Genomic DNA, 14,786 nt, shown 5'->3' with positions numbered 1-14,786 from the left:
TTTTTTTTTTTAAACCTAGCATGTCTTTCAGCTTTTCAAAAGTGGAACTTTTCCCTCAAGATGTTAGGCAATAGTGTCGATACTGAATGCTAAACCCATTTTCACTGGTACTGTCAAATGTAATCTGCTGTAGATTGTCCATTTTCAGGAAGTTGTCAGCCCTCAATTTAATGATTCAGTGTGTAGTCATTCATGTTTATAAATCATTTGAGTACTCAAATGTTAATAATAAGGCATTTTAAATAGAAAACCCATAAAACGGTGTTTATTCTTTTTTTTCTCTGATGACTGTCACCTCATACTATAATAAGCCCTTGTCCCTTTTCTTTGGAGGATATCTCTAGCTTCTTATATATGCAGCTCTGTTCCTTTGCTTTGTAACCTCCAGCTTGCTCATGACTCTTTACTTCAAACATAGCCCTTCACCTAAGAGCTCTCTAACGTGCATCTTTAGACAGCCCCTGTCCTAAATTCTTTCTACAATTTTCCTCAGGGGCTTTCCTTTTTCTTACACTAAAGCACTCCCAGTATTTGTCATTTAAATGATTTTAAGCTGTATGTATTAGATTAGATTTTGTCCTTTTTTTTTTGTTTTTGTTTTTTAAATAGACTCCACAGCCAGCACAGGGCCTGAACTCAGGACCCCAAGATCAAGACCTGAGCTGAGACCGAGTCAGATGCTTAACTGACTGAGCCACCCAGGCGCCCCAATTATGGTCCTGTTGATTGGATAAATCTAAACTTTAGATACCTTTATCTTATACATTTCTTTTGATTGCTCTTATAATTTATATTTAAAAATCTGAGCATATGGGCCCTTGGTTAAAACCTTAACTTCCATTAGAACACAGTTTTGATGGGAAATTCAGATTTGACTTACATAATTTGAATTATAAGTGGCCTCTTTAGTACCATTTCCGGCCTAGCATCCCATTAGACATCCAAGTATTTATATTCTCCCCATTCCTGTTTCCTGTTGCTCTGAGTGCTTCATCTCTATTTCTTCTGCATTTCTTTAGGCTATGTACAATGACACTATGGCTGTTATCCTTATATTCTCCTTCAAATTGTAAAAGATTTATTAGATGTTCTTTATTCAGCCGACTCTTTACACCTGGTACCTTTCCTGTACTCCACAAGACAGCACTAAGAATGATGTGATGCTGTGACAGTCAACCTCCCTATATCCCACCCTAAGGGGGGAGCAGGCAGGTATAGAGTTTACTGTCATGTCCAGAAGGGAACCAAGGGTTAGCTTAAACTCATGGCAGCTCCTTACTTGGAGCCAGGAGTTAAACTAAAAAAAGGTCAATGAGATATTTATTTTTAGATCTGAGAAATAGATCATGTAAAAGAAGCTAAGATACAAAGTCTAGTTTTCTACTCAAGATTAGCTCCTTTTACTTTGTTTTACTTTTTTCATCTAGTTACTTAACACATCCATCAGCTCACATATTTAGTATATATGTATTATGATTATTTTAGTGAGGCCATCTAAAGTTTTACTTTCATCAAATTTCAGTTATATAATATAGTGTTATCAACTACAGTCATCGTGTTATACATTTGATCCTCAGACCTCATTTACGTTATTTTATTTTAAGTGATACATAATTCACATAACAAAATTCACGGTAAAATTTAGCAGTTTTTAGTATATTCACTATGTTGGACGGTATCCCCACTATCCAGTTCCAGAACATTTCTATCACCTCTACCAGTTTGTTTTTATTTTTGTCATTTTTATTATGGAAAAATTTTGAACATATATAAACATAGTTAAAACTAAAGAAAATAATAGAATAAGCCCCCATGTATCTGCTTCAACACATCAGTTCATGGCCAGCCTTGTTTTACTCCACCTACAACTCGATTATTCAGAAAACCTAATATAAATTGAATTAATGATAGGAAATTTATTAACCCACGTAAGTTGTTTAGACCAGGAAGGGGCTTTTCTTTGGATGAACTGACCATATCCAACTATGTATTTTCTTATTTCTGTTAAGAACCAGAAAACATTTTTTCCAGACATTTCAAATAAATGGCTCCTCTTTTCTCACTGCCCCAAATTTGCTTAGGCCTGCCCATCATGGAGCTGATTAATTTCTGCCATGAGCTGATAGGATTACCATGACTGGTGTAGCAATCAGCTAGGGTAGAACAAAGGTTAGGTGGTACCTGCTGTCTGCAATGGCAGCAACCAGTCTTTGTTCTCAGTACTTTTCTCACAAAACAAATACACAAACATTTAAACTGTGATTTTAGTAAGTATTCTTTTTCTGTAGTCTGTTCATTGGCATTTCAGACTTCTATAATCTGTCCCATGGCATTTATCAACCCCTTATCTTCCACCTGGATCCACTGGAAACTCTGTGCTTCAGCCAAATCAAGCTCCTTAAGCTTCCCTGCGTTTGTCATGTTTAGTTACCAATCCAAGGGTCTGTTTGTTCTCATTCTATGCTGAAGGAGTGCTTCTTGCTCCTCTGCATATATACATAGCCTATGACTGTGTCCACATCCAATTCTTGTTCTACCTCCACGAGATCTTTAAGTCTGCTGTGGACCATGTATTCATTACTCCATTTTCTCATTCTGAGCTCTTATTGCCTATTTCACTCATTTTCACACTTTTATTTTACATCAGTCATGTGCTAGACCACATATCCACACATAGACCGTCTAGTTCATGTTTTATTTCTGCCTGTCCCTAGAATAATACTGACACATGTTTAATATTCAGTAGATAGTCATTGAACGAATGAATTACTGAAAATGCATGCTTATATTGCTATAACTGGTTTTTATTCTAAGTTGCTTGTGGGTCTCAGATCTTCTAATCATACCAGTTTTTTAATCTTAATAGTATTTATCTAATACAGCTGGAAAGCGACTCTTGGCATCTATAGATTTATCATTCCTAAGCAACTTGAAATTATATGTAGTATATTGCAGTTTTGCTGATACTCTAATTGATTCTTACATGCTAATTGATAATTTTATGGTGGTAACTCAGATAATAGTGACTTTAGCTAAACCTGTGGCCATCACATTCCAACACAGCTTTGTTTTTCTATGCTTCTTATCATACATAAAGTAACTTTCACTCAGGATTGTAAGGGAGTTCTTCAAAATTTCAAATCTAATATATGCTGCCTTTTATGGTGGGTGTTACGAGGTATGGTGCTATTCATGAATTTGAAAAGTATCAAAACTCTTCAGATTTGTCCCTTGGAAATATCATGGGTTTTGGTATAAAGTATTTTGTTTCCATTCCCATCCTACTAAATTTATCCCTTTCAGTTAATGTCAATTTTTCAACCCCTTAAAATCTATTGAGTAAATTACACAGAGGAGAAGAGGTCCAGAGTGTAGGAAATATTTGCAGTGCATTAGATTTGTGCAAGAGTTAGGGACTGTGGTTCCCCTTTTTGTCTCGTTTTAGAATGAATGCTTCTTTAATGGATTGGCCTATTCCAGCATTCCTGATTTAAGGTCTGTTGCAGCACGCGGCAGTTTTGATGCTGGTAACATATGTGAATTAAATTAAATTGCCTTACAGGATCCAGCCGGTCCGCTCTGACCCAGTCAGCATGCCAGGGTCATCCCGTCCAGTCTCTGATCGAAGGGGAATTTCCACCGTGATTGATGCTGCCTCAGGTAGAAACCACCTCCAAAATGTGTGCCTGATAGTTGTGCGCATTTTAAATTTCTTTTCCTGCACAATGGAGAGAATGATATTTTTTGCCTTCCTCTTTTTGTATGTTTGTTTATTTTGGGACGTGCGTGCATGTTGTGCATGTATACACGTGTGTGTTTGTTAAAACAATACTGTGCCTACATTTGTTGCTAAACAATGCCATGCATTTAAGTATTGTTAAGGTTGGTGAATGATGCGGTGGGGTTGGCACTTGATTAAATGTAATGAACACAGTATTGAAGGCTACAGGGTTGATGACTGTTTTGCCTTTGATCTCTCAAATGTGGAGAAGCAACCTTGACAGAGAACGTAAATACAATATATGGATTCAATTTACTCAACCTGTTGAGTATCAAAGGGTCTGTGGAAGTAGAGAGTCCAAATGCTGTAGCTTAAATGGTTTTATTATTGAAAGCATAAAGTTTAGAAATTCATTAACTTAACTTTTAGTCTATCTATCACAGTTATTAACCTCCTCTCCTTGGAGCCAAGCCATGGATATGTACCATTAGTACCTGCGAGTAGATCTTTGCCTCTGTAGGTGATAGTTGCTGAATTAGTATTATCAAACTGTTTTCTGCTGCATCTGCCAAATAACAGACCTGTTTATGACAATACATTTTTTTCATCTCTAAATGTATTGATAAAATAAGGACAGTGATGCTTTCTCTTTTGATGCAGCTGCAGAGCATCTGAAGAAAGCATACAGCAGGGTTTCATCAAGAAAACGTCTCTTATGAGTAGAATTATTAAATACTCGGCATTAGCCAAACAGTTGAGTCAGAGAGGATTTTAATCTATAGCAATTTCAAAATCCCTGGAGACTGCTGATTTGATTGAGGCTTAAACTGTGAAAGAAAATGGAAACAAACACAGAACTGATTTGTGAAGGTCACTTTTAAAAGACTAAAGCTTCTGTTTCTGATTCTGTGTCTGGATGTATTTGGAAGTTTTGAAAGCTGAATGGTTTTGTACGTTTTCTTAGTTTTCCGATTCTTTGGTCAGTGGATTGTACCTTGTGTCTGATTTAGCTGTCCATATCCAGGGCTGTGCCTTCATTTTTAATGTAGACTCTTACTTCAGAGAGCTCATACTTGCCCCTCTGCGTTCTCTCGGCAACCATGGTTCGTCCCCTGGAAACAAGCACAGAAATGTGTGAAGTCTCTATCCTTGCTCCCCTGAATTGAATGAAATATTGAGATGGGCAACTTAAACAATACATCTTTTTGATAGTTTCAGTCTGAGAATGCTAACAGATTCCGCTCATCTGGAATTATCATTTAACCGTCGTGAATCCTGGCAGCACTGTATTGTAACCTGAAGTTTTTGATTCAGGATTACAGTAGTAGCCTTTGTTGGGGGGTTTCAACATCCTCAGACTGCAATAGTGTGAATTTTTGAGTCAAGTGACTCCCAGGCAAGTGAAATACATGTCACTAAAGCAGTTACTGGTGTTATGAGAAGTTGCCGTCTTCAGCACTCTGCTCTGAGGTAATACTACATATTTATCATGTAGCACTATCTCAGTTTTAGCTCTTTGTAATAAGGTTCCAGATAGGAATTTCAGTGAGCTCTTGGCAACCATCATTTGATTTAAATCTGCCGTAAGAAGAATTTTTCAACTCATGTTTGAAAAAGGAACTAGATCTTTGTCCTTGATTTACTTATATTTGCAGCAGAGACACAGTGTAGGAGATTCTAGGATGTTGTTCTACAGCTGTGAGCTTCTGCCCGAAAGTACTAATCTTTTGAGTAGAGAAAGGACTTCTTGGTGACTAAGCTCTGTTGTTATTTTTCTAAGCCTATTTTCATTCCAGAAAGCCAGAGTTCCTTTCTGAGACAGAGCAGTGAAATGTGTGTGCTGCTTTCTCTAACTTTGAGCTAAAGAAACCCCATAGATGAGGAATTGGATTGTTATGAAATAATAATTCTCTGCTTCTCAAATGGTTTGGATCCCTTTTGTTCAACACATTTTTTTAAGTGAGTGAATAATGTTTTGTTGGGGAAGCTTAATCTACTTTATCTAATAGGACCACTGTTCTAATAGACTTACTTTTCATAAGTTAGGAAGCTGAGAGATTAAATGGTTTGGGTTCCTTATAAAAGGAAATTAATGGGAAAATTCTGCTTCAGGTTCTTCTATTAAAGGAGTCTAATAAATTTGTACAAGTGCTCATGAACCAGGAAGTACTTCTCTGATTATGACCTGTGCATTGGAGTTAGCTACATATGCTGAAGATGCTTTTCTGGAGTTTTGATTGCTTTTGCTTGGTGATATGACTGCTGCAGCACCTCCTCTTACTGGGCTTCACTGCTTTGTTTTACCTTCATGCAATTTATACAACTAAATGTATTGCCTTTTTAATTGTTCCTATGGCACCTTTTATAACTGTCCTTCTATTTCCAGTGACAGCTCATTCTCTGTCTAAACTAGTGGTGGCTTAATTAGTTTTCATTAATTGCTTTTCAGAGGCATAGAATTTAGAAATTTAATGTGATATGATTAAATCTTTTGACAGTTGTAACACACTTCAGAATGAAAGTATTTTATTTTTATAACGTGGGCCAGCCTGTTATGTTTTAGATATCTATATATTTATCTGGCAGTGTTATTCTATTGAAACTGAAAGCTAAGAAATTTTGTTTTTATAATTTCTTGATCATCTAGTATGTCTTTTCTTCACTCCTTCACAAAGAAGAACATTCCCTAAATTACGTTATGTTTTTCTTAACTTCAGTGATTTAGGCATGGCATAAATTCTATGCCTTTAAAAGTCAATGAACCAGCTTATTACTGTCTCTGTATAAATATGTGTATAAATATTTGTAACTGCTTCCTAAGGAGATGTCATTCCTGTAACATTTGACCTTTGGTGATTCAAAAGGGTACTATCCTACTTAAAATTTTGAGTTTAGGTAATTATGAGATGTTCCCTTCTGGACTTAAGGAGAAGACCATTCTGGAAGGATACTTTATAGAATTTTACCCTTATATCTAGGTTACCCAGAATAAAGAAGGTTTGAAGGAACCATTCCATTTTTCATTAACATCGGTGTCTCTGAATCATAGATAACATTTCTAGACAAAGGACTTTTTTTCTCTGTACATTCCTTTTGGTTAGGTATCTGAGAATTTCTTCTCATTGTTTGTTCTTTATAACATGTGTCCTTTTGATAAAGGTGTAGGACCTCTGAAAAGAAAGTAGAAAGATAGCTGGCCATGCCTCATTCAGACTTTGTTTCCCACCTCGGTGACTGATCCTATTGTTCCAGACTTGTGAACTGTACCTGTTGGGTAACTTAATAGCAACTCTCAAGTGGCTTTGGAGTCATCCAGACAGGAAGCCTAGAAAGATCTAGTTCATCCTAAGTTTGTTTCTCTTCGTTTGTGGCTTTACTATAGCAGTTGATGTTTACCAATAAAGAACTCAAAGCATCTGAGATTGAAAGACAGACTTATTCCTGGCTCATGTGAAAGCAGACACCTTTGTCCAACTCTACAGAAATAAACATTGTATAGAAAAAACATTATTGGAAGTGGTGGGGGCATCATTTATGTACATTCCTATGGAAGATGATAGTAGGAGAAGGAAAATTGAGACAGTTAAGTAAAATGAGTTCTTACACTTTAGAGCAGGCTTCGATAAATCAGGAATTAGTGTTAAAATAAACTTTTCTATAAGTAGGGACAGAGTTCTGGACTCAAGAGAAATATTATTTTTGTTGTACAATTAAAGAAATCTAAATAATTTCTAAGAAATTCATTAATCCAGAAGATACTTTTTCAGCACCCAGTTTTTCCCACTATCAAAATATTTGTTTACTGAAGAAAATGAGACACTTAAAAATGCAAATTGGTTTGATTCAGTTGATTTTATAATGATTCATTTATGCCTGCTTTGACTGATTTTATAATGATCATTTATGCCTGCTTTATGTACTTAGCATTTGGTGCATCGGACATTTAAAAAAACAAAACAATACTTATTTGAGAAGTACAATTGGGTAGGCAACGAGGAGCTTATTTAAGTCAAATCTCTGCTGGAGGGATGTTCATATAGAGGCATGCTTTTATTTTACAGAGATTTTTGTGAAGTGCTGAGGGAAGAATATTCCAAGGGATTATATTTCACTGTATCTACAGTTTTCATTCCAATCTGAGGCGGAAAGACTTAGTTACTGTGTCTTAAAGCCATCGAAGACACAAGAGATGCTGGTGGTAAGAAGCAAAGAGATTTGTAAGAAACACCATTTAGTCATCCAGTGGTGAGGCTACTTAATGCCATGATTTCAAAAACTAGAGTTGAATGACAAAACCATGACATTGAAATAATGGCCTTGAACATTTCACCGAAACTTTCAACAGGTGTTATTTCCTATGTATCTGGTCTTCTCTGCATCTGTAGAAAGAATTTAAGATTCCCAGTGCAAAAAAATCGTTTTACTTTTTTGGGCAGAGATGTGTTCGTTATTTCTTAAAATAATTCTCAGATATGAGAGATAATCAAGTTCTTTAGAAATTTTGACATATTTCTTTGCATACATGATGTGGTTTTCATTTAGTAGACTTCCAGATACTCTTTGTGATTATAAGGTGACGAAAAGCCCAGGCATACTTGTACCTTGAGTATTCAAAGCCTATGTGGGATCAGTAAGAGGATTATGGATGAGGGCGAAATTAAAAGAAGGCTTAGTCGTGACCTGTGAACAGTCCGTCAGAGGGGAAAAAGGAGGTCAGTAATTTTACTTTGACACTATTTATTCTTGAAACAGTTAACAAATATTCAAACTCAGATGTTAAGATTGGCTTTTTTTTTTATTAGAAAAGAGAAAGTTTATGCATTATTTCAACTCTAATCTGATGAACACCTACTTGTCTGTATAGAATCAAAAATATTTTGTCGAAGATGATCGGCCTCATCCCTCTCCTTCTGATTTAAATATTCCTCTCATTCTTCTTTTTAATATTTGTAGGATGTTAGAAGATGAAATTCAAGTTAACAATGTGGAAAATTTTAGCTCAGCACAATTAAGAAAAAAAAAAAGATTGCCCCACTTGAAGATGAACAAACTGTAAAGAGAAGTAGAAGAAGCTGTTGGGAAAGCTTTTTTTCTGATGACACATTGCTTCTTTGAATAAATCTTTGTGTCAACTAAAACCTCGCTTTCTCTATTGCAATCATCAAGTCCTTGACATGGCTTTAAGTTTTTCCTAAGCGTTTTGAGAAGCAATTGATGGAATTCTCCCTACTGTTGATATACTGGGGTACCATATATTTACAAGGCGTTTTTTGGCCAAAAGACCCAACTTCTCTTTTTTGTACCTTTATTACTACATCTTTAATACAAGGCCAGACTGTTTATGCAGTCTGTTGCTGGAGACCGTAGTGGCAGAGGGACAATATTGGGGGCAGTATTAGAATTTGTTTAAGTCTGAACCGGGAATTCCATTTGTCTTAGTGACATTAGTGTCAAACTGTTAGTGCCACACTATTTTAAATTGTGTCCGAGGCTTATGCTTATAGGTGCCATCTATAAACTTAGAAAGAAACAAAAGGGTCTCTCCCCATTGAATATGTAAGCCCAGTGAGCAATTAAAAAGCAGCTTGGGACCTCACCCGGGCAACTAGTCGGAACCAGAGCTCATGATAGTCCCCTGGATATTGTTGAAAACTGTCAGAGAAAAGCTAAAGCAAATAATCAAAGTGAAAATAATTGTTCCCGGGGAAAGTCTTGTTTTGAAAAGTTGGTGTAGTGGAAAGAATAGAGTAGTAACTTAACAAATCTTTGGTTCTAGTCTTAACTCTGCCTGTAATTGCCTTTTTGGTAAATTGCTTTGAAACCCAAGGCTTTCTTCCCATAAGAAATGAAGGAATTGAAGTAGATTATTTCCAAAGCTTCTTCCAGGTTGAAAAATCTATCAGTGTGTACTTTGGATCACTTTTGAGGAATTTTTTTAAGTTAGGGAGGGTATAATTTACATATAGCAGAAATGTACATGTCTTAATCATAGAACTTGATGTATTTTTATACCTGTATGTATCACTACTCAGAACAAATTAGATTATTTCCATCATCCCAGAAAGTTCCTTCATGCCCTTCCAGTCAATATACTACCTTTGACCTAGAGATTATCACTATGACTTTTATCATCATAAATTAGTTTTGTCTATATTGAACTTCATGTAAATGAAATTATCTTATAGATACTCTTTTGCATCGGCTTCTTTTATTTAACTTAATGTTTTCGAGATTCATCCACATCTTACCTGTGACACTAATGCATTTTTTTACATTGCAATATAATATAAACATAACACAGTTTATATATCCATTGCCCTATTGTTTTCAGCTTTTAGCTTTTTATGAATAAAGCTGCTATAAACTTTCCTGTACAAATCTTTTTTTTATCAGATATGCATTTTTTTTTTTGCATGTGAAATCATAAATTTTAAGCATATACCTGGGCCTGGAATTGCTGGATCACAAAGCAGGGTCTTGTTTACCTTTATTAGGAACCTCCAAGAAGGTATCCTGAGACAACTATACCATTTTTCATTCTTAGCATGGTGTGGTCCACTGATCTCTGAAAGTTCCCAGGACACTTTGAAGGGGTCTGTGCGTGAAAACTATTTTTATAGTAATGTGAAGTCATTATTTGCCTCTCCTTTTTTATACTGCATTGACATTAAGTCCAGATGGTGCATAAGCAATGGTAGATAAAACTGATGGTGTCTTAGCATAATAAAAGCAGGGGCACCAAACTACGCTTGTAGTTGAAGGTATTCACTCATAGTTTAAAAAAAAAAATACCCAAACAGGGGCACCTGGGTGGCTCAGTGGGTTAAAGCCTCTGCCTTTGGCTCAGGTCATGATCCCAGGGTCCTGAGATCAAGCTCACCAGGGAGCCTGCCTTCCCCTGTCTCTCTGCCTGCCTCTCTGCCTACTTGTGATCTCTGTCAAATAAATAAATAAAATCTTAAAAAAAAAAAAAAAAGCAACAAACCCAAACAAACAAATTACAGTTTACTTACAATGTTGAGGACACTTGGGTGATGCAGTCAGTTAAGCATCCAGCTCTTGGTTTCGGCTCAGGTCATGATCTTCAGGTCATGAAATCAGGTGCCATGTAAAGCTCTGCTCTCAGCTCAGAGTTTACTTGAGATTGCCTTCCCTCTCGCTCCTGCACTCTCTCTCAAGTAAAGATTAAAATGTCTATATATAGATACGTATATATCTATATATCTATAATACGGGGCTCCTGGCCAGCCCAGTCCTTAGAGCCTGCAACTCTTGATCTCAGGGCCATGAGTTCAAGCCCCATGTTGGATGTGGAACCTACTTAAAAAAAAAAAAAAAAAAAAAAAAAGAAGGGCGCCTCGGTGGCTCAGTGGGTCAAAGCCTCTGCTTTCGGCTCAGGTCATTATCCCAGGGTCCTGGGATTGAGCCCTGCTTTGGGCTCTCTACTCAGCAGGGAGTCTGCTTCCCTTCCTCTCTCTCTGCCTGCCTCTCTGCCTACTTGTGGTCTCTGTCAAATAAATAAATAAAATTTAAAAAAAAAGAAAAAAAATGTCTATGATACAGTCAAAAACATTTGTTGAATGGGCTCAATAGCTGACTGGATGCAGGAGAAGAAAGGATCAGAGACTCAGAAACAAGTCAAAAATTATCAACCCGAAGTGGAAAAAGAAGAAAATAATGAAATAAAAAGAACTCAGTGTGAGGAGTATGGGGTAGTGTTAAATTGTCTAATGTATGTGTGATTGTTACACATGGATGACAAGGAGGGAAATGGCAAAGAAATAAATGAAAGTCTGAAAATTTTCCAAAATTAGTTAAAGATATCAACTCTCAAAGTTTCAAAAAGCTCAGTGTACCCCATAGAATAAAAACAAAGAAAATCATACCTAGATATATCAGAGTCAAACTATTGAAATCCTGAAATCTTGAAGCAATTTTAATGTACTGTTGGCTAATGTACTGTTGTACTATTGGCTAGTATTTTTGTGAGAATTTTTGCATCTGTGTTCATCAAGGATATTGGGCCATACTTTTTTTTTTTTTTTTTTTTTGATGGGATCCTTGTCTGGTTTTGGGATCAAGGTAATACTGGCCTCATAAAATGAGTTTGGAAGTTTTCCCTCCATTTCTATTTTTTGGAACAGTTTCAGGAGAATGGGAATTAATTCTTCTTTAAATGTTTGGTAAAATTCTCCTGGGAAGCCATCTGGCCCTAGGCTCTTGTTTGTTTGGAGATTTTTGATGACTGCTTCAATCCCCTTACTGGCTCTGGGTCTGTTCAGGTTTTCTATTTCTTCCTGGTTCAGTTTTGGTAGTTTATATGTCTCTAAGAATGCATCCATTTCTTTCAGATTATCAAATTTGCTGCCATATAATTGCTCATAATATGTTCTTTTAATCGTTTGTATTTCTTTGGTGTTGGTTGTGATCTCTCCTCTTTCATTCATGATTTTATTTGTTTGGGTCCTTTCTCTTTTATTTTTGATAAGTCTGGCCAGGGGTTTATCATTCTTATTAATTCTTTCAAAGAACCAGCTCCTAGTTGCATTGATCTGTTCTATTGTTTTTGTTTGTTTGTTTGTTTGTTTCTATTTCATTGATTTCTGCTCTGATCTTTATTATTTCTCTTCTCCTGCTAGCTTTGGGCTTTCTTTGTTGTTTTTTCTCCAGCTCTTTTAGGTGTAGGGTTAGGTTGTGTATTTGAGACCTTTCTTGTTTCTTGAGAAAGGCTTGTATCACTATATATTTTCCTCTCAGGACTGCCTTTGCTGTGTCCCACAGATTTTGAACTGTTGTGTTTTCTTTATTTGTTTCCATGAATTTTTTCAATTCTTCTTTAATTTCCTGGTTGACCCATTCATTGTTTAGTAGGATGCTCTTTAGTCTCCGTGTATTTGGGTTCTCTCCAAATTTCTTCTTGTGATTGAGTTCTAGCTTCAGAATGTTGTGGTCTGAAAATATGTAGGGAATGATTCCAATCTTTTGATACCGGTTGAGACCTGATTTGTGACCCACACTCTGATCTATCCTGGAGAATGTTCCATGCGCACTAGAGAAGAATGTGTATTCTGTTGCTTTGGAATGGAATGTTCTTAATATATCTGTGATGTCCATCTGGTCCAATGTGTCATGTAAGGCCTTTATTTCCTTGTTGATCTTTTGCTTGGATGATCTGTCCATTTCAGTGAGGGGAGTGTTAAAGTCTCCTACTATTATTGTATTACTGTCGATGTGTTTATTTGGTTTTGTTACTAATTGGTTTATATAGTTGGCTGCTCCCCTGTTAGGGGCAAGATATTTAAAATTGTTAGATCTTCTTGTTGGAAAGACCCTTTAAATATGATGTAGTGTCTTTCCTTATCTCTTATTATAGTCTTTGGCTAAAAATCTAATTGATCTGATATAAGGATTGCCACCCCAGGTTTCTTTTGATGTCCCTGAGGCAATTTTAAATGTTTCTGTATTTCTTAGGTTTATATTTGGGTGAGGGTTTAGAATTTTGGCAGAATTAGGGTAATTCTTAAATTTCTTTGGCATCCTGAGGTCCCCATCTCCCAGTGATCTAGGAGGAATCTTCAGGATATTCACCATTTAGATAGAAGTAAAAAAACAGAGAACCAATGTTTATTGATAAACAGCTTTGTGCCCAACACTGCTAGGTGTTTTTACATGGCTTGTCTCATTTAATCATATTTAATTAGGATCACAGGTCCATTTCAGAAATATGCAAAGCATGGGACCTACAGACACCTAGCTCCTGATACTTAGAATTACTTAAAGTGCATTAGGGTGACACCTCAGATAAGTCCAAACCTCTTTTTACCCTGCCTGATCAAATATTCATTTCAAAACATTGTATGCTGAAATGAGCCACGTGGGAGTTGAAGAGAATCAACTATTCAGGTGGTGAAAATGTGTGAATGCAGCTGGCAGATGAAGTTCCAGTATGATGAATTCCCAGCTTGTCCTTATTGCTTCAGGCAACAACTGACAGGCCTGACTGGTCATTGGCTTTCCATTTCTGGCATTGATAGGACTGAAAATTCTTAGTGTCACAGATACTTAAAAGCTGTCCCTGTTATCGTGAATACAAACAGTGCTGGAGGGTCCTGATTGCACAGAGATGTAATCAATATGGTCCAGAGTTCTTGACCTGAACCTATAATTATCTGGATGTTATAAAGGTAGCTTGTTGTTACAGAAAATGCTTATATTCAGAACTTTGTGCTAAGTTGTGAATGGAGAGAAGAAAAATAGGAGCTTTGTCCTTCTTCCTATACTTCACAGTATTTAAGAGGCTATCATAGTAATCACAGAATAGGGTATTCTTATAGGATTAGAACATTGTATTGCCAGGATTTGGGGAGCTGAAGTTTAAATCTTGCCTCTGATGTGATCCTAATATCCTGCAAAAAGTTGTGACTTTAATGTTTTGTGACTGTGAATTTTTGAATACCAAAAGAGAATTTTTTTTTCATTGATCTAAGGACCTGGATTTGAAGTGCAGCTTTAAATAATAACACATTTGAGTTTGATATTTTCCGGAAGCTAAGTGTATGGTGAAAACAGAAGCTGGGTAAGCAGATATTACAACATCCGTGATTATCCCTGGGAAGGAGTGAATTGGAGATAGACTGGTAGCAGTTCTTAAGTCACTGTCTATGCTGATACTTTTAGGTATATTGAGATCGAGATTAATTTGCCTGCAAAAACAGTGAAAAAGAGGCATGAATTACTTAACAGGAGATGTGGATCCTGATAGCTCTGTCACTGCTTGGCTTAAAATAACTTTGGTTGGCATTATTATTGGATTACCCTGTGGATAGGATGCCTTGAAAAAGAGGGGGAAGGTAATGTCTTATAATAGAGGGCTCTTTAAGAACAAGGGCTGGCTTTATGTTTCTCATGCTTGGTAGCGGTGCTTGCCACAGAGAGGAAAATCAATATTTGTTGCATTGTTGACAGAACAGATGAACAGGAAAAAGAGACAGAGGGGGAAACAATGAGAGACTCTAACTATAAAGAACAAAACAGGGTTGATGCAGGGTGGTGGGTGGGTGATAGG

The 14,786-nt window shown here is 36.5% G+C and overlaps 1 protein-coding gene across 8 annotated transcripts in view; it reads left to right on the top strand.

Annotated features, from left to right (window-relative positions):
- Positions 1–14,786, top strand: part of BCAS3 (BCAS3 microtubule associated cell migration factor) — a 592,158-nt gene that overhangs the window by 329,286 nt on the left and 248,086 nt on the right. For all 8 annotated transcript variants that reach the window (XM_059378918.1, XM_059378915.1, XM_059378916.1 and 5 more), the window contains one exon: positions 3,563–3,660. In XM_059378918.1, the coding sequence (XP_059234901.1) occupies positions 3,563–3,660 (98 nt within the window). The remainder of the gene's footprint in view (positions 1–3,562; positions 3,661–14,786) is intronic.

Source organism: Mustela nigripes, chromosome 16 (assembly GCF_022355385.1).
Source record: "Mustela nigripes isolate SB6536 chromosome 16, MUSNIG.SB6536, whole genome shotgun sequence".
Lineage (NCBI taxonomy): Eukaryota > Metazoa > Chordata > Mammalia > Carnivora > Mustelidae > Mustela > Mustela nigripes.
Note: the sequence above shows the minus strand (reverse complement) of the source record. Positions and strands in the feature narration are given on the sequence as shown.